Source organism: Rhagoletis zephyria, unplaced genomic scaffold (assembly GCF_001687245.7).
Source record: "Rhagoletis zephyria isolate East Lansing unplaced genomic scaffold, Rhagoletis_zephyria_1.1 Rzeph_scaffold_03539, whole genome shotgun sequence".
Classification (NCBI taxonomy): Eukaryota; Metazoa; Arthropoda; class Insecta; order Diptera; family Tephritidae; genus Rhagoletis; species Rhagoletis zephyria.
This window is the reverse complement of record NW_016160622.1, coordinates 26,780-53,659: the sequence shown is the minus strand read 5'-3', so window position 1 is coordinate 53,659 and position 26,880 is coordinate 26,780. Positions and strand designations below refer to the sequence as shown.

Here is a 26,880-nt window from a genome sequence, read left to right as displayed (position 1 = left end):
ATTGTGTAAATTTCCTAACTAAAAGGTAGCTTAGTGATTTTCTACCTTATTATTCGCGAAATTACATGCTCGATTATTCAACGAATAGTTTGTTTAAATTTCGGACTTTTTAGAGTGTAATATAGCTGCCGTGGTGTGCGTAAATTTACTACGAAAGAGTGTACAAGCTACAAAATACACATTTGCTGTTTGATTTTACCCATAGAATTGTGTAAAGCCGCTATAAAATTGGATTTTTACACACGAAAATGTGTAAACGAGAAAAATACATATTCATCGTGTAAATTTATCAAAAAATTTAAAAAATAAACAAAAATATACTCGATTTATAGTCGCATTTTTAAACAGATTTTTTAGAGTGCATGTTGTTACTCAAATGGAGGGACTTACACTATTGCGACGTTCCCGAACGGGAACTTTTTTATGGCAGGATGTTTACCACTGTCTATCTATCTATAGAAGTTTCCAATTGGAGCAAGACGATGCTGAAGCTTCTGGCGAGCATGTCGGTTTAGAGCTTGTCAGAATTCCACTGCTGGAAGCCTTATCAACAAGTATTATACTCATTTGGAGAGCGGTTTCATTTGAAAACATTGGCACAAGAAGAATAATCAAAAAGTCAGTCCTACAACGGGACTTTTACTAAAGAAAAAAAAAACAAAATGTGAGCTCCAATCACTGTTCGACATTTTTAGTTAAAAACCGTTGCCGAATTTTCAATTGCCTCTTCTAGACAGTTTCGATTTAGGATGACCAATTCTACATCCAAAACCCGCAGTGCTCTAGGGTGCGAGTCATATTTTCTTGCAGATATAGAAAGCGGTCGCGATTTAACGCGACATCTATAATATTTTCTTTGCGAAGTCAATCCCTCTATGTTCTTATTCTTATTTCACTTTTTGCACTTATCATTTCTATACGTCATAACTTTTAAATGCTCACCTTTAGACTGGATACTTTGAAAAGCAAAGGAATTAAGTACCAGTTTGAAGAACAGGACGCTTGTTCTTATATTTTTAACTTACTACATCTTCTCTTCTGACTTTTTTCCAGATATTTATTTCCTCATTGATTTATTATTATTATATTTATTAACTACTACTAAATAATAGTAGTCTTTTATTCTGAGCGATAGTGTGCTGGTGTGCGCTCAGTGTTTCCACTTTTAATGCATATCGAGCACTGACCGCCAAAAATACGTAAGCGACATTTTTTCAAGACTTTAGTATTAATGCAAAAATACATCTTAATGCTCTCCTAGAGCATTTCTGCATAAAAAGAAAAAAAATGTCGCTTACGTCTTTTTGGCGGTTAGGGCTCGATATGTAGTAGATCAACGACAAATTTTTAAAAATCTTAACTATAACTTCGTTAAAAAAATTTATACGTATTTACAATATTAAATATTTCCTCTTTCTCTCTCTCCCTTTTAGTTGCTTTGACAAACTGAAAATGAAGGTCAGCACTTTGGATAAAATATGCAGCTTTCTAGCCGAGCTCATTGGCACTGCACTGCTGGTCTTCCTTGGCTGCATGGGTTGCGTTAAGAATGATTCCTACGAAAATAATCACTTTCAAATGACATTTAATTTTGGTTTGGTTGTCATGATTATTATTCAATGTTTCGGTTGCGTCTCTGGTGCCCATCTAAATCCAGCTGTGACACTTGCAGCTTACATTTATAACATGACATCGCTGGCAATGGCTGGCGTATATTTCGTGGCGCAAATGTTGGGTGGTTTTATTGGCTATGGATTGTTGAAGGCGCTCATTCCAATCAATGCAGTAACGCTGAGTGGTCCTCATAACCTCTGTGTTACCACTGTGCACGCGGAAATATCCGCATGGCAAGGATGTGCAATTGAATTCATCATCACCGGTGTATTGATATTCACCTGCTGTGGCGTATGGGATCCACGCAATTCCAAATTCCATGACTCTGTGCCAATTCGTTTTGGTTTAGCCATCTCGTGTCTGGCCATCACAGCGGTAAGCATGCGTTTTTGTATGTAAAAATCTACAAGCAATAATTTTATGAATATTTTAGGGTCAATTCACCGGTGCTAGTATGAATCCAGCTCGATCCTTTGCGCCATCTTTGTGGAATTCTGACTTCCAGGACCAATGGATCTATTGGGTTGGCCCATTAGCAAGCGCTGCGGTGTGTTCCATAGTGTATAAGACGATTTTCAGACGCGAGGTTGTTGAGGAGAAAGTGAACAATAAGCTGCGTGCAATGGAAGAAGTGCCGCTCTCATAAACCAACCATGTGAATTGAAATACCAAAGAACGATTAAAACAAGCAAATCGACATTCTCAAAGATGTTGCCGAAAAATACGAACTTCTTGAGCGTTTGATATTCTATTTATTTTTTATTATGTTTTATACTTAAGAAGAGCATTTATAAAGTCTACCAAGCAGACTCTATTTTTTTATAATCATTTATGCTAATGATTTTTGTCAATTATGCTGAAAATATTTTGCAATAACGCAACCAAAAAAATGTTAAAAATTGTTAGATAAAATGTAATTATGCCAATTTATAGAGAAAATGTTGTACATACATACATATATACGTAAACACCAACAATAATTAAGGTATAAAATTTGTACGATTAAATATTAGGGCAAATTCATCTAAACGCGAAAAAGCCTCACCGGTTTATTTACGAGGTTTACACAGTTACGAGGCATGTATGCGTTTGTATGAATACCCTGATTGTTTTTACATAATAAGAATTGTTTAAAGAAAACAAATTTTGTTTTGCAAGTATATTTTTTGGATGGATAATTGGTATGTAACACACACAAAAATAAACCCACTCTGGGGTGACTCCACTGCATATTTTTGTCCAAGCAGCAGCAGCTTCGAGGAATTTTCAATTGCAAATTCCGCCACTGAGCGTGATACCTGGTCAAACGGTTCACCTCAATTATATACCAGATATGTGGTACACAGACGGATCAAGGATGGAGGGTAAAGCAAGCGAGGCAGACTTTCCATTGCAATGGGTAATTTGTCCACTGTCTTTCAGGACGAGTTACTAAACACTGTGCTAAATTAAAACTTCAAAAGGGTTTGAAGGACGCCTTCCTAGCTATCTTTATCAGACAGCCAAGCGGCCATCAGGACCCTATCTAATAGGTCGATCGCCTCGAGGCTCATCACATAGTGCTTAAATACGCTCCAACTCTTGGCAGCAAGCAACACGGCAATACTGTGCTGGATACCAGGGTAATGCGGCAGTATAGGTAACGAGCTCCCCGACCAACTGGCTAGGGAAGGCTCATCGTCTCTGCCGTTTTTTGGACTCTGTTGCTTCTCCTTGAGACTCATAATTAGAACACAGTAACTGCTTGGGAAAGGAAGGGGCTTAGCTAGGCTACATTTTTTTGATAATCTTTTGCTAGCTTGGTGATCACTGTGGCTGAGTGGTTAAAGGTGCGTGCTACCACTCTGTAAGACCTGGGTTTGATGCCTGGTTTGAGCAACATCTTATTTAGAAAAAGTTTTTCTAACAGCGTTCGCCCCATTTGTTGTTCGGTGGTGGCATAAAATCCAGTTCCATACCTTACTAAAGTAAGCAGTAAAGATTGCTAAAGTAAGTACAAAAGATAAGACATGGATTCGACAAGGATTGGAGACATAAACCACTTAACAGTAGTAAGTTTTTATTTTTTGAGTTTTGAATTGTGTTGTTTTAGCACAGGACCATCGGTATGTATTGTAGATGCTTATATTCCAATATAAAAGTTTTATGTTTCAGCTTGCTATGCAAAATGTTTAAAAAGCTTAGAAAGCTCTGCATGAGGGCAAAGCGGTGCACATCACCAATTCGAGCATTAATATATTACAGCGATGGGCAGATAGAGCTTTTACTCTGCAGGCACCGTACAAAGTATATAGAAAGCTTAAAAGAGCTTGGTCCGTAGGCAAGGCAGTGTCCAATAGTGATGTATATTCAAAAAATATCCCGCAGGAGATTAATTTTAAAGCTTTATTTTAATTTAAAAATTTTAAAAGAGACGGGTACAGAGTAAAAGCACTATCTGATCATCACTGATTTATAACAGTCATAGGCAGAGGCAGCTTTTACACCGTGCAAATACATACAAACATACATATGTATATGCAAACATACATACATATGTAACTACCCACCAAACAATTTGTGTTGCCGGCAATAAGAAAACGTGTCGCCCTCGGAAACAAATTTATTGCCGGTAATATTGCCATCGAATCGATTTCCTATTACCGGTCGCTCTAAAACGTCCGCCGAAGGCAACTCGCCTGGGTGAGTCGTTTTCTTATTACCTGAATGAGTCCTTTTCTTATCGCTTCAGGCGATATTTGGAATAATTTTATTCTTCTTAATACTTCATTTATTTTTTTGTATACCAAATTGCAACTTACATTCGTAATTAATTCATTTTCTCGCTGTGAGACTTCCTATTTTTTCAATCTTGTCCTTGGGCATAATTTAGATGCTTTTGGCCAATGCTATTGACGCCATATTCATAAGTTTCCGAATTTTTGAGAACTTTTTTATTCAAAATTGACATGAACGAAGTGGTGTTGCCGATTTGTCACCACAGCAATAAATCGGTGAGTCGCCAATTTGTTGCCATTGATGATTGTTGCCTTTTTCTCATGTTTTGCATGGTGGGTACATAGAAAGCAGAGCTGAAGAATGGAAATTTCAGACTGAACCTAAGATCAAAAAATCAATTGGGCATATTCATCGTGGAAAAAAGCCCGACTCTTAAGTTGGTTGCAGCTTTTTTGACAGATATTCCATTGAAGCGATTTTGGCCGAGTCCAAATACCTAGTGAAGCCAAGTCCTTCTGCGCCTGATGTTTCCAACGCAGAGGAGGCCTTCGCCTTCCTCTGTTGCCAGCATCGGAGCGTTTCTGTACATTCGAGCGACATGACCCAGCCAGCGGAGCCGCTGGATTTTAATTCGCTGCACTATGTCTATATCGTTATAAAGCTCATACAACTCATGGTTAAATCGTCTCCGGAATTCGCCATAGCCAACGCGTAAACGCCCGTAAATCTTTCGCAGAATCTTTCTCTCGAAAACACCAGGGAGCCACTTCCATCAGATGTTTTCATTGTCCATGCCACACACCTGGACAGGCATGATCAGTGACTTATAGAGTGTGATTTTTGTACGACGGGAGAGGACTTTACTTCTCAATTGCTAGCTCAATCCAAAGTAGCACTTTTTGGTAAGAGTGATTCTTCGGATTTCAAGGCTGACATTTCAAGGCCGACATTATTATCTACTTTTTTAAGCTTGTAACTGTCAACAGTGACGTGGGTGCCAAGACGCGTATGCTCTGACTGTTTATGTGATGACAGGAGATACTTTTGTCCTCGTTCACCATCAAACTCATTCGCTTTGCTACGCTGCCATCTAATCCCGAGAAGGCAGAACAGACATAGTTCTTGCTTTTACCGATAATGTCGATATCGTCGGCATACGCCAGCAGTTGTTCGCTCTTGGAAAGTATTGTGCCTGAGCGGTTCAGTTCTGCGGCTCTTATTATCTTATCCAACATCAAAGAAATCACACGAAAGAGAGTTACCTTGTCGGAGACCTCGTTTGGTATCAAACGGCTCGGATAAGTAGGTAGGTAGATTGTCGCGGGCCCATTGTGATACCGTATGTGGGGTCAGTAGCTCCCAATCCCCCCTAAAACAGTTTTGAGCTTCGCAGGAATTTTAGAAGATCCTTGATTTCGACACATCTAAGGTCCTCCAGAACCCAGTGTACCCAGTGTGGAAAGTCTTCGTCTGTATAGAGCAGTGCACTGGCACAACAGGTGCAGAATCGTTTCCTCCTCTTCATCTTGACAACTTCTACATGTCATGTAGCCGTACGCCCAGTCGATAGGCATGCCTGCCAATTAGGCAGTGTCCTGTTATAACAAATACTAACAAACTGATATTCTGCTTATTTAAGCTCAGTAGGAGGCCAGTGCGTTTAGCGCTGAGCGTTGGCCATAGTTTCCTGGCAGTTGCACAGGTGATTTCGTCGTGCCATCTTCTGTTCGCTACTTTAGTGAGCCTCTCGGAGATAAGCAGCTTGCAAGTTTGTAAGGGTATTCCTATTTCATCGTTTATATCTTCAATAGGGAGTTTGGCCAAGTCGCGCCAGTTCATCGGCCTTGCAGTTCCCTTCAATGTCGCAGCGTCCCGGAACCCATATCACCTTTGTTTGAAATGACTCAGCCGTCTCGTTAAGAGATGTGCGGCCTTTCATGGCTACCATGGAGGTTGTCGACTGCTTCGTAAGGGATTTAATTGCCGCCTGGCTGTCAGTGAAGATGTAGATATCAGCATGGAATATCATGTCACACTTTACCACTTTTGTGGCTCGGTCGTTTGCCAGACGGAAGACGAAAGCTAAGGGAGATTCCCAGTTGTTCGGAGTATACACCCCCACCAGCCTCGAGCTTTGAGCCATCTGTGTATACATGGATGGACTCGCCACTCCTTAGAGCGTCTCGTTCCCACTCTTCCCTTGAGGGTGGGAGGGTCGTAAACGCTGTAGTAAGATCAGAGTAGTAGAGAAGGGCATAGTCCAACGATCCGGGAAGCTCCTAAAACTTCGTTAATCTACCATGACCATAACCGGTGTTTGACCACTTATTTCGGCTATTCATACGAATTTCAGCAACGCTTGCAATTTGTTTGGCATGTAGATCTACCAGAAGAAAGTTCAGTAGGGCATACAGTGCCTTGGATGGTATTGTTCTCATTGTACCAGTTATGAGTTAGGACGCGAGCCTTTGGACCTCATCCATCTTTTTAAAGTTTACCCTTTTCCCAAGTGTGTCCCACCATACCACTATGCCGTGATAGGGAATTGACCTAACTACCGCTGTGTATAGCCAGTGTATTATTTTGGGTTTGGGTGCAGCAAGAATATAGTGCTACTGTTGCTTTGCGCACTCTATATGCAATATTCGGCCCCCAGTTTAGTTTCCTATCAAGTATGAGACCTAGATATTTGGTTTCTTCCTTTACTTCAAGGGTTTTTCCCTCTAGAGTTATAGCGTCGAGGTCGGGTATCTTGTGCTTCCTAGTAAAAAGCACTAAGTCCGTCTTTTCAGTATTGATTCCAAATCCTCGCCTGTTGCACCATAGTCATAGTTCATTAAGAGATCTTTGAATTAGATCGGCTAATGTTGAGAGGTGTTTACCCGAGATAGGAGATAGCTAGTACAGTATCGTCGGCGTATGCAATAGTCTTGCCACCAATGTTTTCCAGTGCACAACTGTGGTTTAAATCTAGGGGGTCTGCAATGGTATTTGTGTACCTTAATATTATTTGAGGCGTTTCTATACCCAGAAAAAAGTCAGCTAAATATATTTCACTCAACACATAATTTAGTTATAGTTACATTCAAGGTGTATTAAACAAGGTGTGATTGACAACTCAGGTCGGCTCCCATTCAAGTTACTATTATGCCAAAAAATATAAATAAATATCGGTTCCCCTAGAAGCTATCTTATATATAAATATCAAAAGTCTTTCCCTATTTTTTGAGGTGAAAAGGAGGTAAAGCATAAACGTCTAAGAAAAACAATATGTCTATTCAAGTGAAACGCGAAGTATGCAATTAAATGTTGTATATTTAAGTGCATAGCAACAGTTTATAAAATAGTTTTACAAAACAAAATTTCTAATGTTCAGCTTAGCAAGAAATTGTCTAGTAATTTGAGTGGTACTTGTATTAAATAAACTAAGATTGCTAAATGAATAACACTTGGTAGACAGTAGGTAGGCCTCCTGTAATCACTCCATCTACAAATATGTAAGTACCTAAGCTGTCTACTTGCATTTTAACAGTTGTGTTCAAAATAATAATAAAAGCAGATGTACATATGTATGTATGCGTGTGCATACATAGGTATGTATACATTTATATAATCGGTGTAATATTCTTTTGTGCTATTTATTTTTTATTTTTTAAATCAACAGTAAGCCTATGACCACCATAGGCTGTGATGCAAAAGCGTAGCAAAGTTTCAAGTAACGTTTTTTTTTTGCTTCCACAAAACAAAAGCAGACACTTAAATATGTACTTATGTATGTCTTGATTTTCAGTAAAAATATTTTCCACTCGACGGAGAACACCCTCAGATACCTTATATGACAATTTGTTTATTGATGCCCAGTAGTGCACGCTTAATACGGTGTTTACATGAGGCGATTTTACAAGCAACTTTTAGTTGGAAGCAACAATCGCCTGGTGTGAACGGCCTTTTAACTAATCGCTTTCAATGAAATTGGGGGGCAGCAAACTTGTGATTTACCTAATCACCTCGAAAATTGCCTGTAAAATTGCTTCGTGTGAACACCTTTTAAGTCATCGCGTTCGCGTGTGAAAAAACGTGAGACCACTATTACGTAGAAAATCTTGTATTTTGCCCATATCTTGTTCTCAGTATGAATAAAATGTCGAATGTGAACTTTACAGACACTAAAAAAAAAACCAGTAAAAATATATTGGGTTCTATTTTTTTATCCACAGCTGTAAAATAGTTAAACACTCCATTTGAGGGTAGGGATTAGCTTGAAGTATTTTAAAAGTGCCAGATTTTTTGACTTTCAAGTATTTACACATTTAGCAAAACTAGACAAGCGCTAAGTACTGTTACATATATATTTTTTTAACGAATTATTGATTGTATCGATTGGTCGGATGAGCCTTTGTTTTGATGTGGTATAAGTACCGCAACGCTAATTTAACAATTGGAGTATTTGGTGGTAAAAGCATTCGATCGTATGAGTTTCTGAGTTGCGGCTATTGATTTAAATAACGCAACAGGATATTAAAATACGGTTATAATTTCAATCCGTACTAACAGTAAAGGAGTACAAATCATATTGTGGTAACCCTAAGTTTCGCATTGAAATCGTACACGATATGGCAACTGTATTTTTAGCATACTCTTCTTATTTAGACATTCGCATTGAATTTTCCCGCTACTCAATACGAACCTTCTAGAAATATTTTCTGCAGGTGATCGGAGTACTTAAATTCCTACTTCAACAAATACTGTATTCATTACCGGTTCTAATCTTGTCACGTGATCACAGACAGTGATATTGTATAATTTTAGTGGACATATCTGTAGATAATTATAGAGTTAAATAAAGACTATTGAATTAAATTGTCCAAAATATAAAATGGGCCTAGAATCATTACAACTGCCGACATATGAACGGATAGCAGAACCGATTCCATGGACAAAAAGGTTGGTTGTGCATTATACATATATACATTAGACTGTGTCAAACAAAAGTAATATATTTTTTTCTTTCGGTCCTACATGGAAACGTATTTTTTTATGTTTGTATGTTCATTTATATTTAATTGTTTTTTAAAAAAAAAGTGGGAGAAAAACTATTTGTTTATTAAAAGTTCTTATTATTGCGAGCGCTAACTGAAAGATGAAGATCGAGTGCAGAAATTTTGAAGCAATTATTTGTGTTTGACCGACAACGAAATTTTCATATGGGACCGAAAGGCTTTTGGTAATTCCCAAGCACAAAAAATAAGTGCATTATTTAATTAACAATAAAAAAAAATACCCACATTCAAGTTTCGCTCTCACTTTCATTCGAATTCGAATTGAACACCCTAACCAACCGAATTCATTAGGCGCAATTATCAAACACACTCCAGATATAAACTTAATAAGCTAAACAACAACAATATCAGTTGGCATTCCGGCTTTCGGCTTTTTAATTTTGTAAATTTGATAACGCAAGAGTTGTATAAATTGAACGCATTTCTTCAAGTGTTTTTTTTTTCCCCTAAAAGTTATGATTATGAAGCGATTTAGAAAAGTTAATTTACTAACAAAATAGGGCCATTATTCGCGTTGATTTTCGATATATTTTGCGGGTGGTGTTATTACATATTTGCTTCCATACAAAAAAAATGTCGAAGGGTATTTTAAAATTTTTATCGTTTTCCTCTTTTACATGGAATGACCCTACCGCATATTTTAATCGCGTTTTATTAATTTTTCAGTTTGTTGGATAAATTCAACATCAAGGTCAGCACTATGGATAAATTTTGCCAATTTCTCGGCGAGGTCATCGGCACCGGCATGTTGGTTTTTCTCGGCTGTACGGGATGTGTCCAGAATGCGAACTTTGCGAATAGTCCCCTACAATCGTCACTAAATGTCGGTTTGGTTGTCATGGTAATTGTACACTGCTTCGGCTGCGTTTGTGGCGCGCACTTAAATCCGGCCATTACGTTGGCCGTCTACATTTACGATATGATCTCATTAACTATGTCCGGCGTCTACTTTGCCGGACAACTGTTGGGTGCTTTCCTTGGCTATGGTCTCATGAAGGCGCTAGTACCAGCCAACGCTATATCACTGGGTGGTGCGGCTCATGGTGTCTGCGTGCCGGCGCCACATCCCGATATAACTGCAATGCAGGCTTTTTGGATTGAATTTATCGCCAGTGCTATGCTGATTATTACTACTTGCAGCGCAGCCGATGCGCGAAATAATGCATTTCAAGACTCATTGCCAATTCGTTTTGGTTTAACTGTTACTTGTCTGAGTCTATCGGTGGTAAGTTTTACATACAAAGTACTGAGTACGTCGCTCTTATTAACGTATTTGTATGTGTATTTTGTTTCTTAATAGGGTCAACTATCTGGCGCTATGTGTAACCCAGTCAAAGCATTTGCTGCTGCAGCATGGAATTATGATTTCCAGGATCATTGGGTGTACTGGACTGCCCCACTGATTAGTGCTGCTGTCAGTGCCACTTTCTACAAAGTGATTTTCAAGCGCGACTATGTTGAGAGGAGGGTACTGCCTGAAAAGAGATGAGCAAAGTGAAAAGGGGCTACTCTCAAAGGTCCAATGATTATCTCGAAAAATCCTAGTGCGAGATTTAAAGGGCGATACATGCCGAATATTTTGTACAACTATGTAAATACAAAATATTTTTAGCACACTGTGGCAATTCATGATTTTTTAACTTATTGTCAAATATTGTATCTTATTTTTTATTTCATTTTCAACCATTTGTTACATTTATTGTTTCATCGCATGCATAATCTTTTCTCAATGCAATAAAATTGTACTGTATAGTCTAAAAACTAATATCGTGTTAAATCGTGTTACTTAGTAGTGCTGTGAATTAAAAAATTCAAAAGTACCGTTACATTTACTTCGCTATCTCCTCCCGTTCTCAAGATATTTGAGTTTTTGTCCGAAATAAATAACAACACAGTGCAACAAATTTGAAAAAGCTGGTTGAACGATGAAAAAGTGCCAAAGCATTTGTAAAAGTTAGTTACCATTTTTTATATCGATTTGGAAGTTGCAGATCCAAATAAAATGTCAACAAATAACAATTTTTTTTTTAGAATTTATATATTTTGTAAATAGGTTTTCTTTAAACTTTGACACTACCACCCACAGGGATGGCTTTTGGAAGCAGGAGGAATGGGGAAGAATTCAATCACACTTGCTAAAAGGGTTCCTAAATTCAACAAAAAAAGTATGCGATGGGGCATAGTAGTATTTTAAAACCACAACGAATTTTCTTTAGTTATTTACGACCGCTGTGGTGTAGTGGCTAGCAGTGCGCGCTACCACTCCGGAGGGTCCGCGAATCTATTTTCAAAAAATAAAATTCAAATCGGTTTAGTCGTCCTCGAGCTTTGAAGCCTCGTACATACATATACAGTGCCGGTAAAAAGTATTGGCGCAGCAAATTTTTCACAATATATGCAACAATTTTTTCCGCCGATTTTTCATAAAAATATGGTTCATTCTACAACAAAAAACATAAAATATATATACTTCCTAAAATTTTTTTCACGCAATCTCCTCCATACAAAAAATTTTTTTCCAAAATACTTTATATGGAACAAATGCAAAACACCTTCAACAAAAAAAAATCTTAAAAATCAATGCGATTTTTAACTAAATCTTAATTTGCATTTTTTTAATAGAATTTAATGGGCTGAAAAACTGCGTACTCAAAAAAATTCTAAAAAACCTGATTAAAAAGTTGAAAATTTGCTGAGTTTTCGCGAGTTTTGGACAAAGTTCAGGAATTATATTTTTTTGTTTTTGGTTGAAGAATAAACCATATTTTTATAAAAAATTGGGGGAAAAATAATAGAAAAAAAATTGCATATATTGTGAAAAATTTGCTGTGCCAATACTTTTTGCCGGTCATGTAGACTATTTTCTCCAAAATTTTTAATTATGTGGTTAACGCAGAAACATGATGATTTAGATATTTTTGCATTTAAATACCTACATGCGTACGCTCCTACGTTTATTCTTAACTCAACTTACTTGGGCGTTTGCATTGCTTGAATGCGAAAATTATTTTAACCTCTAAAATTTTCATTAATTTTTCGCTTGAATAATTGAAATAATTACTTTTCCGCAAATTTCTATGTAAATACATAACATTCATTTGATCGTAAAATTGTTGCTGAGAATTAAATAAGCGAAAGGTGACTTCAAAATTTCAAACTTAACAACGACTACAAAATTTCTTTTATACACTGTGAGAAAATGCTGTAATTCAAACAGTTTGAATATACATATAAAGCCCCGGAATAGGCTCCATATAACTTACAACTTTAGCCATCTAGTGCATCTACTAGATTACACGCAATTTTTCTTTTGGTTTCTTCGACTCAAACTATTTTGCGAATTCTATAGCTTCTCGGCCAAACTCTAAGCTACATAAATACTATGTATCTAGCTAAATTTTCTTTCTGCCGTTATTTGGTTTTATCCTTCATTTGAATTGGTTGAACATTTCTTATTCAAGTGTCTCATTGGAAACTGTGGAGGACTTGCGAAACTTTGTGCTATCTATTCCTAAAGTTTAAGGGCCAATCCTTAGGAAAGAACTATTTCACGTTATTCACGTTGTTTTTCAAGAAAAAGTTTTTTGCTATTTTTTGTGTATAAGAATTTTATTTGGCGCTTTAACCAAGCCCGTTAACATAATGAATTCAAGCTATATACAACGTTTAGCAAAATTCAAAAAAAACTCATCTAGTTTTCGAACTTTTTTTCTCTGAATTTTTAGAACATCTTTGGGTCTGCAGTTTTATAGCCCATTGAATTTAAGTGCAGCCAACAATGTGCAGCTAAAAATTCTTGTTGATTTAAAATTTTTGTTTTTTTTTTGTCTCCGGTCTTTTGTGTTTGTGTGTTTTTTCATTTAACAATTGCCATTTATAAAAACTGGTGTTTTTTTATATATATATATATATTTTTGCAAAAAAATATAGTGTGTAATTGTATACCTCTCCATACTTTAACAAAAATCTACTCAAACTTTTTCTACCAATCTTGGTTATAACAGCATAGAAGCATTCAGAATTTACTCTTTTATTTCTACTTTCTGTGTAATATGGGGTATTTTTCAGTGCACTTTCTCATTGCTTTGTGTTCAAAAAAAAAAAAAAACGTTCATAAGCCACACGATTTTTTCCTGTGTTTCAAACAAATTTCTCCAGTTTCATTGCCAAAAATTTTTGCCGCACTTTCTGCCAACAAAATCTCACAAATGGACTTCTTTGTTTCCGTTTGCTAATTGGCGACGTTGTGTTGCAAGTTCTGGCAGTTAAAAAATTCTCCCTACCTCTGCTTTTCGAAAATGGTCGCAATTTGTTGGCGTTGCAGTGATTGTAACAATATTTTGCAAAGAAAAACAAAAAAAAGCTTTGGCAAATCGCTACAAGTCAACACATCACAAATCGTTAGAAATGAAGTGCAGTAGATGTACATACATAAATTAGGACAGAATTAAATTGCAGCAGTTAAATTACTTAAAATGGAGCAGGTATAAATATATACATACATATGTGCAGAATATATTTTATGTAAGTATGTACATTCTCATTTAAATAGAAAGAAATTTTTAAGGATTAATTTTACGTTTACAAACTAAATAGTAGGCTAAGGGCTCATAGCTCCGCTGAATTTTTCTCTCGAAAACTCCAAGAGCCGCCTGCACAGGCACGATGAGTGACTTATATAAGGCCAGGTTTTCAGTGCACGATTGTGGCTTAAACTTAGTTTAAATGCTCGAGTTGGCTAGTTTAAACTAAGATAAGCCAATCAAATGCCAGCCTATAAAGTGTGGTTTTCGTACGTCGAGAGAGGGCTTTACTTCTCGATTGCCTACTCAATTCAAAGTAGCATGGGTTGGCAAGAGTAATTCTGCGTTGGATTTCTGAAGGCTGACATTATTATTGGTGTTACTGATGGTTCGTAAATAAACGAATTCGTCTATTTTTTCGAAATCATAGTTGTCAACAGTAATTTAATGTTAAGGCCGACACGCGTATGTGCTGATTGTTATTCCTAATTCATTACCAGGCCCACGCACTTTGTGTCTAACTGGACTATAACAAATACTTTTTGAAACGTTAACCCACATTTGACTGGCCGACTCCTAGTATTGGCCATAGGCAGGCATAAGGAGTGCTTTTCACATTACAGTGGTCAATGAGTACAATTGCAGAACTGTAAGTCAGCTACAGCAACATTACAGAGAAGCACTTTTCATATCATGAGTATGCTGCTGATGTGCCATTTTCTGCACTCATAGGTAACAAACACGTTCTTATGCACTAGATAAATTTTCATGCCTTCCTACATACAGACACATAAGTGTAGTATAAACATTAGGGTGGTCCAAAAATAGTGAAGTCGGAATTGTAGTGCTCTCACCCCCAAGGATTGTTCTATATCGAAAAAAGTATACCCAAATTTTTTTATTTTGAAATCAAAAAATATTTAGAGGTAGTAGCTCAAAGCGCTCAAAATTTTCCATGTATTTTTATATGGGGAAAATAAATTTTTTCGTAGAAATGGTATAGAATTCTTGAAAGTCAATATCGGATCGGAAAACCCTGGTTCTGGAGACTTTCAGTAATAATACCCAGTTGTTTTTTTAAACATGTTGTTGGTCGCCCCCATTGCATTTTTCGGGGTTTTTGTGAGTTTTTGGCGGACCTATAAATTGTAGTTGCAATGAAAAAATGGTTAAGTAAACAATTGGGTATTATTATTGAGAATCTCCTGCAGATAAACAGTTTTCTGGTAGAAAAATATGGATTTTTAACTATTCTATACCATTTCCACGAAAAGTTGTTTTTTTTTCGCCATATAAAATACATGGAAATCTTTGAGCGCTTTGAGCGACCTCTAAATATTTTTTGATCTCAACATAAAAAAATAAGGGTATATTTGTTTCGGTATAGAACAATCCTAGGTGGTGAGAGCATAATAATTTCTGACTTTATTTTTTCACAAGCATTTTTGGACCACCCTAATATACATACGTATGTACATAGTTATGTAGGGCACAGAGGCTCGTGTGCGCCGATTATTGCCATACCAATAAGCACATAATTAAGCCCTAATTGTAGAATCGATGAGCCGATGAAAAACTGCTGCTGTTGTCACTGCTCAGTTAAGTACTGGATGGACTTCAGAAATGAAGTCGGGTGTGGGGGGTTCAGCAGATGAAATGCAGCATATGAAATAAAAATTTCCTCAATACTTGTTGCGTTCGTGGCTATCATAGAACATCGGACTTTGGTAGGCTCACCTGAATCATCGCGCAGAAAGTTTGCTTTGTATGTACACGTGTTCACAGGCAAAAAAGGGAAAGGTTGTATAAACTGATTTCAATCTCAATTTAGGAAACCACATTAACGCTGCTTGCTTAGTAGCAGATGTGCAATTTTAAAACTCTACAAACGTGTCGTTATTGCTATAAGAATTCTTGCCGTTAATGACCGATGCATGTGCTGATATACATATGTACGGTGGTTATTAACTGCTGCTCCTGCAAGCAAAAATAAAGGTCAACAAGCGAGCTACACGCCCATTAAAAGTCTTCTCATAAAAAAATTCAAAACCTTTCGAAAGTGTCGTAAAACTGTATGTTTCATATTTTTTTGGCGTTTACCATAAATTGGAATCGGCTGAGACCAGTGATGGGCATACTTAAATAAAGTACCCTTTTTATAGTAAATATGAATGCTGATGCTAAAAAAAGTGGGTCCTGCGGGAGTAGATCACTTTACCAAGGTCCTCAATCTGTCCATGGCCACCCTCATCATTCGGGATAACTGCTTAAACCGGGGAAACCCGCCCACAAAGGAGAGTCTTATAACCTCTTTTTCCCCGCTAGCGAAGACTAGCGGAAATAGGTGGCTTGTAATCGAGTTAAATTTAATTTTGAGAAGAAGCACTATGATTGGCTCGGGTCGCCACTTTATGAAGTATGTTATTTATAAATAAAAATGTTGTTTACTAAACGGAAATTAAATTTCAGAGACCGAGTACAAGCAAAGGTAGACCACAGGTGCAATAAATAGGAAGGCTCTTGTGAGAAGGGTAAGCGACGAAAAGTTTAGCAACTTATTAAAAGCACTTCAACAAGTCAAATAGTGAGAGTAGCAGATTTAATAAAAAGAAGAGATAACAATGTATTTTCGTGTATTATGAAGGTTAACACTACATTTCATCAAAATCAGAGCATATTTAACATTTGCAGCTAGATTTTTTGTAGCTGGTGGGCTTTCCGGTAGACCAATCTTCACTATATTTCAGATATGTGTATAAACAACATCAAGAAAAAAATGTCACATATACCCATGAATTTGCCGGTTTTTTGCCGTTAATTAGTCGTGGAGAAAATAATTTTGACGCTCTGGTATTTTTTTAGATATATGGTGTTTTGCCAACTTTATATAAATTTAGCGAAGCAGCCCTCCAAACTCAACGACAAAAGACTAGGCTTTATGCCAAAATTTTCCGTTTTTTTGCCGTTCTAAGATGAGCTAGTTTACTTTAGAAACAATAATTTTTTTTAATAAAAAAAAAATTGTTTTCCAATTTAATTTTTTTTCAATGTTCAATTATTTTTAGAAGAAAAGGATAATAGAAAAGAAAACCCGCTTTCTTTATGTACCACTTTGAAATTTAAACAAACAATAATCACCAGGGTTAAAATTCAAAAAAATGAAGAAGCTTTCTTTTCACAATTAAACGACGAAATCAAAAACAGTTTTAATGCACAAAACAATTCAAACGGCAAATTATGCAACAAAAAAAAAAAAAATTATTTTTAACCAATTTTTAAACCGCTTTCCAAGGGCCTATTTTTTTTTTTTAAATAAGGCTGTTTAAACTAAAAACAATTAAACGACAAAATCAAAAACAGTTTTAGTGCACAAAACCAGCCAAACGGCCAATTATGTCACAAAAAAAATTAATTGTTTTTATTATTTTTAACCAATTTTTTAAGCGAGCTGGTGCGAAAAAAGTCGGACATTTGCATTTTTCATAAGTATCTGCAAAATTAACTCACAATATGCAATTGCTGCATATAGGCATGGAATGCAATCTAATAAACACCAACTTTAGTAAGTGAGCTGAAGCGCACGTGTTTCGCAGGCAACTAATGCGACTGATGCCACACGAGCATAAAAGCTATGTACTGAGTTAATTTGCAATTTGCAGCATAAGTCGTGTGCAAACAACCGCAATTGGCATCATATACACATATGTACATATGTATGTATCTATGTTCATATGGGGAGATGCATATGAATATGCACCTACAAACGTTCGCCCAAGCATGCAACACATTTAACCGCGAAATGATGCAAAGCCAATTCCGCATGGTTTGTACACAGTTAGTAGCAGCAGTAACATTATTTGCAGCAGCATTGTTGTAAAGACGACACCATCAACAGCACTGAAGTATCTAAAGTCGTTGCTAAGACAACAGCACTTTCAAATGTAATAAATCTTTGCGGAAATAATAAGTATGCAACCAATATTAAATATGCCATCAGCCGCCCCAGTCACCACACACCAGACTCCATACCCGCTAGTCACATCCTATGAGTGCCACACGCGCTGACTGATTGCAATGAAATTTGACTTCCATTTGAATTTTCAGTTTTACAATTTCATGTAGCTTAATTGCAATTTAATACAATAATATTGCAACAATTTCGTTTGGTGTGTGTGTGTCTCACCACTAATGATTTGCTTTGCTATGTACATACATATGTATATCGTGCGGTACGTTCGGTGCTATTGGATGTGTTTTGTGTTTGCGGTATACCGGACGTATGAGTGACATTTAATTAGTCTTTCAAAGCAGGGCGTACACCAACCTACACACACACTTGTGTTAGTGGTTACGTACAAAAAAAAAATCGGTAATTTTTTCCGATCGGAATTATAAAATGTATTATATTTCAAGACATCCGCCAAATTATTTTAAAAAAATATTTAGATTTACCTGAGAAATACCTAGATAAATTCCTTTGTTTTGAGTCAATTGAAAAAAAGTTATTTATAAAAATTATTATTTATAAAAAAAATCTATTTTTGAAGGTATTTTAAAATCGGTACGGCTTACGTAAATCTTAATAGTATCTTAAGACTCCTAAATTTTATAAAACCCGTCGAAAGCCCGCAACTTTTTTTGATGAGGCACCCTAATGTACATGCATTCACATTTATTCGCTTATATGTACATATGTGTACTTATACGTACATAAATATGTAGATATGTGTAACAGTTATTTGATTTATGAAAATGAAATTAATTATTTGAGTGCGCAATTTGACTAAATTAGTCTAAATGATGAAAGAATTTTTGATAAAAACCACGGCAGCGTTACCCACTGATCTGATTACCAGATTATACACATCTGTAGATAATTTTTATGTATTTGTATGTTTATTAGATACATATTTACATACATAGTTCAACGAGAATTTTGCATGAACACATGAATTAAAAAAAAATTGTTTTTACAAGCTACAGAATATGAAAACGTCGGAAGAGCGTACATTTGCTGGCCCATGCCATCGATATCATTGGTAAAAACAAGGTCTACGTCTGTTCTTAAATACGTCTCGGAATTAGATAGAGAATCAAAGCGCGTGGGTCTGGTGGTAAATGAGGAAAATCAGCGCATTCGCGCCTTGGCACCCACGTCACAGTTAACAGTTATAAGTTCGGGAGGGTATAGAATTTCGTTTACTTGGCAACCAGTATTTGCACCGATAATAATGTCAGCATCGATGTCCAACGTCGGATGTCCTTTTTTCTCATCAACCAACAACTGAATAATTCGGCCAAAACATTTCAAAATTTTTATCTATTTCGCTATATTTTAGGGGAAAATATGGTACAGTCGAAAAATTGTATATGGCAATTAGTTGAAGCACACTAAAATAACATAACTTCGATTCCATTAAATACAAAACTGGTATTTTGTTCTAAAATTTTTGGTTTAACTTGATATACCTATTAATTTTTCATTTGTATTGGAAACTTAGGATTTTGATGGCCTTTTTAAACTATCCACATGTACATAAATATGCCTTCCATCTTCGTTGCGCCACTTTTTATATCATGTTTTGTTTATGTGTTTTAAATTTCAGCAAATAATTTTTATATAGAGAATTTTATCTAATTTAAAAACATATAACTATGTACGTGTGTTCTTTTAAATGCTGGTACTTTTTCTGCTAAATTAGTAAATTTTTGTTGGCGATTTGGTACAAAATTATAAAACTCAACCCTGGTTCACATGGTCCAAAGTTAGCCCACAACATACATACAAAAAATACATATATATGTACGTATTAAAGTAGCTAAAAATTTGTCCAAAGCATACGTTAAAAAAATGTATGAAAAATCAAACATTTTTGGGCACCTCCTTAATTGACAATTTTCAGGTTTTTCGTTGCGTTTTAGTAGCCCATTGTAAAAGACATATATATATGTACATACACACTATATGCACATGTGTACAATTTTTTTTAAGGATATTTGTAAAAGTGTTTTAAATATAGAAATATTTTTTTACAAAAATTTATTGGAGCATTTGACGCTGCAAGTGACATATGATGTCGCTGGTACACAAATATACATATGTACATAGATTTTAGCGCTCATAAGAATATTTTTATGCAAAAACTTTACAACAAAAACTCATGCACAAGCCAATATACATATAGAGTATATATGCATACATATATGTATGTATATGTATGATACACATAGTAGTGCGATATTCATAAATACTTACATATGTACAATAAATGTACTCTTTTACTTTCACTTTTTAGTCTCACACGCGCACGCTAGTGATGGCGGATGTAAATGACATATTTTACAATAATTTGTGTATTTAATTTTTTGCTAAAATATTTTTACGTATATATATATGTATGTACAAAGCTGGCTTTCGTATAATGCGGCATTCCCTTTATTCTTTAAACGACAAGGAATTTTTTGATGGGACTTAATAAGAATATTCAATATTGACTTGCTAGTAGATATCGGAACTATTTCTTGCACGCTTATTTTCCAAAAGTTTTTCAACGGCTCGGCGGACAGTGTAAGATTTGACCCATCTAGCTGCTTTTAATTCTGTAATTCGAAAACTATTGAAGATAGGTTAATGAAATTTTGCACAAGATTGCATTATAAGATAGGCGAAGCTTTTTACAAAAAATTGGTAATTTATAGTTACTGTCACGCCACCCTATTATATAGCTGCAATTTTTAAAAATGCAAAAACTGAAATATTTAACTAACTACAAAGGCTAAAATGCCCAAAATTGATATTTAGAATTATAAACTGACAGAAATGGACTTAAAAATAAATATATATTTTTTTTAATTATGGGCGTGGAAAATATCGTTAAAAAAGTCAAGTTGGGTCAGCAAAATTCCGTTATAAGTTCAACATTTCTTACTCTATTTACAAAAATGGGATACCATTGGAAAGGTATCAGGCTTTCTCTATTCAAAGCAAAAATATAAAAATTTGTCGCGGTCGAGATAAAATGCAAATGAATTACTCGAAGAAAATGAAATTCCCAGTAGGCCAGAAAAATGAAAATGTCATCAAAACCTGCACTTTCCAGCAGCTAAAATTATGTTGTTTAAAATCTAAGAGGAGTGGCAAATAAACTGAGATACAAACTTTATCGAATAGTGGCGGATAACGAGTTTGCGGGTCTAATGAAATTAATAAATTGCTAAAAATAACTTTAAGTTAACATCGTTTTAAGTAACATGAAATACTCAGTGCTAGTTTACTAAAATCCCAAAAATGTATATTCATTAAAAAGAACATATTTACCCAAGCAAATAAGACCAAAATCGTATTTTAGTAATTGTTGCATAAATCACATAACACCGACAAAATAAACATTGAGATTCAGTTTCAAATATACAAGTTTAAATATTATTGCGCTCGGTAATTTTCCAAATCAAACCCCGTCCCGCCATACACTTTGATTTGAATTTTTTAGTTGTTATTGTTTCGTCTTTATCAGGCATTTCTAAAAATATACTTGACGTTGTTTTGAAATTTGGCGACATAAAATTATGTAATTAATCTTTTCTAGAATATGGAATTGATACTCTGTGCGGCGGTAGTGACTCATTCGCAATCGTATGCTGTGAATGCTGCATTACACTAAAGCCAGCCTTTCGACATAAGCTACTATTCCTCCATACGAACAGATATATATTTGTAGGTGCATTTGTAGGTGCTGCACTTACATTGCCTTTGACAGGCTGTCAAGTAAGTCGTCACCCTGAGGCAAATTAATTGAACATTTTTAGTTTAGCGTTTTTTGATTTTCAAATGTACACACATACATACCATCAAAGAATAAGGATTTACTTTTTCGAAAAAAGTTGCCAGCTTTTAACAAAATTAAGGTCAAGTTATATAAAATGTTAAACCAATTATTACGAAATGGGTATCAATCGAAATGGGTTTAAAAAGCTTTGTTTCTTAAATTTATTGTAGGAGCGGTGCCACCCGTTTAAAAAATTTAATTCTGTTTGAAAATTAAGGGAATACGGTAATAGAAATATGTATGTATCACCATATGGGCGCAGACGAAAAAAGTTTAAGAAGGTAATATGTAGTTTGTAAATATTTTGAATAGGGTTGCCACCTGTCGAAAGTCGAAAGTCGACTTCTGTTAACTTATACACAATGAAATATTAAAATATTCGAAACAAAAGTGTGTTAAGAAATCTTTAGCTTTAACACTAAGAAAATGTTTGCGGTATTTATAGAGGGTTGCCACCCTTTTAAAAAGTTAAATTCAAATGATTTAATAAGTTTAATGAGTTATTAAAATATGGTATCAATCGAATTGAGTTTGACAAATCTTTGTTTCTGAACTATATTCGGGGGGTTGCCACATGTTTAGAAAATCATTCATCAGTTAGTTAAAATATGTGTCCCAATTAGGGGATTCACAAGACGTGTTAACCGTCGTAAAATCTTAAGGTTAACATCTTTTTTAATTAAAATGGTTTTAGGGGATTTCTAACTAAACCGAAATTCTTTTAAACTGATAAAGAATATATAATTAGACAACTCCCCAACCATTTTAACCGCTATTTTACATAAACAAGTGTTAAGCTTAAGATTTTACGACGGTTAACACGTCTTGTGAATCCCCTAAATGTCAGACGAAGGTTATTTAAGAAGGTTTTAGCTAGAAACTACTTTTAAAGAGGGTTGCCGCCTGTTTAAAAAGTCGAATTTAATAAACTATTACGCAAACTATTTGAAATATGAAAATACGGGTGTCAAGCTAAAGCGTATTAAAAAAACTTCAGTTTGAACATTTAGAATGTTCGACAATGGTTCCCATTTTCAAAAAGTGGCAATAAAATTATTTAGGAACAATAGTAATAATAATAATAATAATAATAATAATAATAATAATAGATAGTATTATTCTTTATAATTCACTAAATTCCAGGTAGAATGGTTTCATAAAAGAAATTAGCATATAATTATAAAAACCTTAAGACAAGAATGACAGACTGCAATATAGCGAGAGAACCAGTTTGACAGAATAAAACGATAAGTTTATGGCTCCCTTATATTTTATGCCTATTTTATAACGAAAGGGCTGCCACGTTTGTACGAAAAATTGTTTTTGGGCCAGAGTACAGGGAGACTCTTATTAAATTAATGAAGAAAACACCGAAGATCGGGATTTAATCTGTACAAATATGAAAGTCCCGATTATACATTTTAAAAAACCTTGACAGCAAAAAACAAAAACAAATCGATTTAATAGTTTTCCAAATATTTCGATAACGGGGCGATGAAAAAGTTTGAAAAAAAAACACACATACACACATCAAAATTCTCTATGAAAAGAAATATTAAAAAAAAATGTTTTATTCAAAAATTTTTCACATACACATTTTTTGTTAAAAACAAAAGTTTTTGAAAATATGCCATCTAAAAAAAAAATTGAAAAAAATCACAATGGTAGATCTGAGTATTGCGCAATATTTAAGTATAGTATTATGGGGTGCGCTCTAAATAAATTGAGTTATGCACTTTTTTTTACACCGAAGTTGAGTAAAATGAGTTCATTACAAACTTACAAATTTTTAAATTATTATTTTTTTGAGTATGGACGTTTGTAGCCCATTAAATTTTAGCAAGTTTTAAGCTACTGTAAAATTGCGTTGATTTTTAATGTTTTTTATGCTGACTACTTTTTGCACTTTTTTTATTTTGTAAGAAAATGCGCTAAACCGTTTTCAAACAAAATTTAAAAAAATTAGAGCAGGTTTTTGTTTTTGTGCTGTAAAGTTTTATAAAATGTATTAATCAAGCTCAAATTTCATATTTATTTATTATTTATGTTTATGCATCAACTCTAAAAATTTGAAACCAATCAAGCACACGAAGTGTGAACCCCGTCCGTTTCGGTATGGAACATCCCATATATTTATAAAGTGCAAACATACATATTTACATACATATGTAATTAAAATTTCCGTTAAGAGGGGCTTATCTCCAATAAAATTCCTAATTAACACAAGCATTTCCCCACATTAACACATACATTTCCCCTGTTTTTCCGAATTATCGGTCGTCGGTGTTCATTTTCGCTAACGAAATTTCGAATAAGGGACGAACAAAAGGAGAATAACGTTTTCGAGTTATTCGGATTTAGCGAAGTGTAAAACCAATTCGACATTCGAAAAGCAGTGTACCATAGATGGCGCTAACATGCTTGCGGCTTTCAATCAATTATCACCAATCCAATCAGCTGGCAGGCGCTCGCCGCTTCTACAAACAGCTGATAATTTATTTCATCACAATTTAATTGTATTGAAAAAACTTAGGTGGAGGAATTTTAGAGTTAAGTGTAGAAAACAAATCTACCTCAACGGGAGCAGGTCAATGGGCCACCAAGAGTAGAAATGTCTTCGTCAATAGTAAGCATGTAAATAACCAGCACTTGAACTCCGCGACAAGTTACTTAAAAGGGTCTAATTGGAAACACACGTTCCGGCAATAATTGCCGGTTCAAAAAATTTAGGATGAATGTTTCCGACTTTATCATAGGCGGTTCCGCCTCCGTCGGTGCAACTTTCTTCACAAATCCAATTGAGGTTAGTTCAAAGAGAATTCCTTTGCAATTTTGATGTTTTACTTTAGATATAACAAGTTATGCCATATGTAGGTATGTGTGTTCATAAATACATATTTATGCAAATATAAAAAACGACACAAAAATACGCTGTGTACTATTTCACCATAGTATGGCTTAAATATTGAATTAAGGCGGATTTATCGCTTTAGTTCAGAACTAGAACGACGAATCCGCCTTTAATATCACTGTAATCGCTTGAATATTGTTTTCTGTCATAGGTGATCAAAACGCGTATTCAGCTTCAAGGTGAACTGGCAGCACGTGGGACTTACGTGGAACCTTACAAAGGCGTAATTCGCGCCTTTATTGTTGTAGGTCGCAATGAAGGATTAACCGGTCTGCAAAAGGGATTGGTGCCGGCGTTATACTTCCAATTTATACTAAATTCTTTTAGGTAAGTTGTGTTTATTACTAAGTAAATATTTTCTTATATTAAAGATAATTATAGATTAGGCCTTTACAACTTGGCGATGGAAAAGAAATGGATGCACAGTAAGAATGGTGATATATCAGTTTCCCTGGGCTTATTTTGGGGTGCATTAGGTGGCTGTGTCGGCACATATTTTTCAAGTCCATTTTTCCTGGTAAAATTTTGCTTTTGGTGCTTACATTTATGAAACGGATTTATTATGCTCGTACATATGTGTATATATGTATGTACGTATATATGTATACACTATCTAAAACAAAACAATCCATTTGTTATATGATAAGAATATGTATGAGTTCTTTTAAAAGTACCCAGTCGGCAAAATTATAAAATGAGAAGCCCTCTGGGAGCACCCATTTCGGATCTTTTGATGTGGTAGGCCTTCCGTGCTCGATTCCTTACTTCTTTTTCATTTTGTATGGAATGGCCAGTGTTTCTAGGCCTTAAGCTTCCTTTAGAAGGGAACAAAGTACCTACATGACACACACCCATGCGTCTACTGTAGTTTTTTCATTTTATTTGACTTTGGTTGATTTGGAAACACCTTCAGGTCGGCTTTCGAAAGGCAGTGCTATCGGAAGAATAGAATTCACGACAACGATGGTCTCAGTTATAGCCCTGAATAAAGCTTCTAAAGAGTTGGTCCTATTAAAAAATTCCTTCCTGAAGGCGTTTGTTTAGAAACGCTCCTCATTTTGCCGACTCGGTAACTACGTACATACGTACAGATGTATGTATGAATGAATATATGCATGCAAAATTTCATAAAGAATGATTTTCTCGAAAATTTCTTTTAAACATCATTGTGTAATATTTTAGATAAAAACCCAATTGCAATCACAAGCAGCTAAGGCCATAGCAGTAGGCTATCAACATGAACACACTGGCACTTTTCAAGCTTTACATCAAATCTACACTCAAGGCGGCATAACTGGGTTATGGCGTGGATCAATGGCTGCTGTACCACGTGCAGCTTTGGGTTCAGGTGCACAAATTGCAACTTTTGGCAAGACAAAAACAATTTTACGCGAAAATGGCTGGGTAACACAACCGACTTTGAATTCGTTTTGTGCTGGCGGTATTGCCGGTTCTATTATGTCATTGGCTATAACGCCACCAGATGTGATAACAACGCGGCTGTATAATCAGGGCGTTGACGCAAGCGGAAAGGGTATCTATTACAATGGCTGGTTGGATTGTATTGCAAAGATCGTGCGCAACGAGGGTCTGAGCGGTTTATATAAAGGCTTTTGGCCCAATTATCTGCGAATTGCACCACATTCTACACTAGTACTGCTGTTCTTTGATGAATTGCTAGCCATTAAAAACAAATATTTAAATTTAAAGCTCATTTAGGATAATTTTTTTAGGAAATGATATGTATATTTATGAGTGCTATTTTTTAGATGCATGTGTACATTTTTACGTACAATTAAGTTCAAGCCACCCTTTTATTTTTTTGTTACAAAAGATTTGTTGTATAAATTATAAAAGTTGTTATACTGTCTCGTTAATTGTTTAAATAATGCAAAAGTGCCTTTTGAATATAATAAAGTAAATATATACTGTATGTTCAAGCATCACAAAGAAGTAATTGGTTATAGGTGTTCTCTTTCAACCTGCACGTAACTAAAGTAGCATCTTCAAACGCGAATAAAAATTAAAAAAAAATAACCAGATGATCGCTCGAACGAATCGGGGATTAATTCAAATAGAAATAATATACATAATTATAAAACATAATGGGGGCTAACACAGAATCCATCGTAGTCCGATTTTTTCGTGAAATTTACGAAAATGCGATCATTGAATCGAATTGCTACGAACGTGTGTGTTCAAAGTAAAAGCTGCATTCGTAGCTATTC

General features: G+C 35.3%; 3 protein-coding genes across 3 annotated transcripts; all 3 read left to right on the top strand.

Moving 5' to 3' along the window:
- Positions 1-1,407: 1,407 nt before the first annotated feature.
- LOC108369203 (aquaporin AQPAe.a-like) lies at positions 1,408-2,562 on the top strand. The gene is made up of 2 exons (XM_017624240.1): positions 1,408-1,989; positions 2,048-2,562. Exons 1-2 carry the CDS (start codon positions 1,453-1,455, stop codon positions 2,258-2,260), a joined length of 750 nt encoding a protein of 249 aa, XP_017479729.1. The 5' UTR covers positions 1,408-1,452; the 3' UTR covers positions 2,261-2,562.
- A 5,750-nt stretch (positions 2,563-8,312) lies between these two features.
- On the top strand, positions 8,313-11,096 carry LOC108369202 (aquaporin AQPAe.a-like). Its single transcript, XM_017624239.1, has 4 exons — positions 8,313-8,902; positions 9,202-9,276; positions 10,059-10,617; positions 10,693-11,096. Exons 2-4 carry the CDS (start codon positions 9,209-9,211, stop codon positions 10,879-10,881), a joined length of 816 nt encoding a protein of 271 aa, XP_017479728.1. The 5' UTR covers positions 8,313-8,902; positions 9,202-9,208; the 3' UTR covers positions 10,882-11,096.
- A 13,072-nt stretch (positions 11,097-24,168) lies between these two features.
- LOC108369200 (solute carrier family 25 member 35-like) lies at positions 24,169-26,770 on the top strand. Its single transcript, XM_017624237.1, has 4 exons — positions 24,169-24,544; positions 24,804-24,979; positions 25,034-25,169; positions 25,835-26,770. The coding sequence occupies exons 1-4, from the start codon at positions 24,473-24,475 to the stop codon at positions 26,369-26,371; spliced, it is 921 nt and encodes a 306-aa protein (XP_017479726.1). The 5' UTR covers positions 24,169-24,472; the 3' UTR covers positions 26,372-26,770.
- The last annotated feature ends 110 nt before the right edge of the window (positions 26,771-26,880 follow it).

Coding starts and splice junctions, on each gene's coding strand:
- LOC108369203 (XM_017624240.1), top strand. CDS start 1,453: ATGAAGGTCAGCACTTTGGATAAAATATGCAGCTTTCTAGCCGAGCTC. Junction 1,990..2,047: donor CGTGTCTGGCCATCACAGCG/GTAAGCATGCGT, acceptor TGAATATTTTAG/GGTCAATTCACCGGTGCTAG.
- LOC108369202 (XM_017624239.1), top strand. CDS start 9,209: ATGGGCCTAGAATCATTACAACTGCCGACATATGAACGGATAGCAGAA. Junction 9,277..10,058: donor CCGATTCCATGGACAAAAAG/GTTGGTTGTGCA, acceptor TTAATTTTTCAG/TTTGTTGGATAAATTCAACA. Junction 10,618..10,692: donor CTTGTCTGAGTCTATCGGTG/GTAAGTTTTACA, acceptor GTTTCTTAATAG/GGTCAACTATCTGGCGCTAT.
- LOC108369200 (XM_017624237.1), top strand. CDS start 24,473: ATGAATGTTTCCGACTTTATCATAGGCGGTTCCGCCTCCGTCGGTGCA. Junction 24,980..25,033: donor TTTATACTAAATTCTTTTAG/GTAAGTTGTGTT, acceptor AGATAATTATAG/ATTAGGCCTTTACAACTTGG. Junction 25,170..25,834: donor TTTCAAGTCCATTTTTCCTG/GTAAAATTTTGC, acceptor GTAATATTTTAG/ATAAAAACCCAATTGCAATC.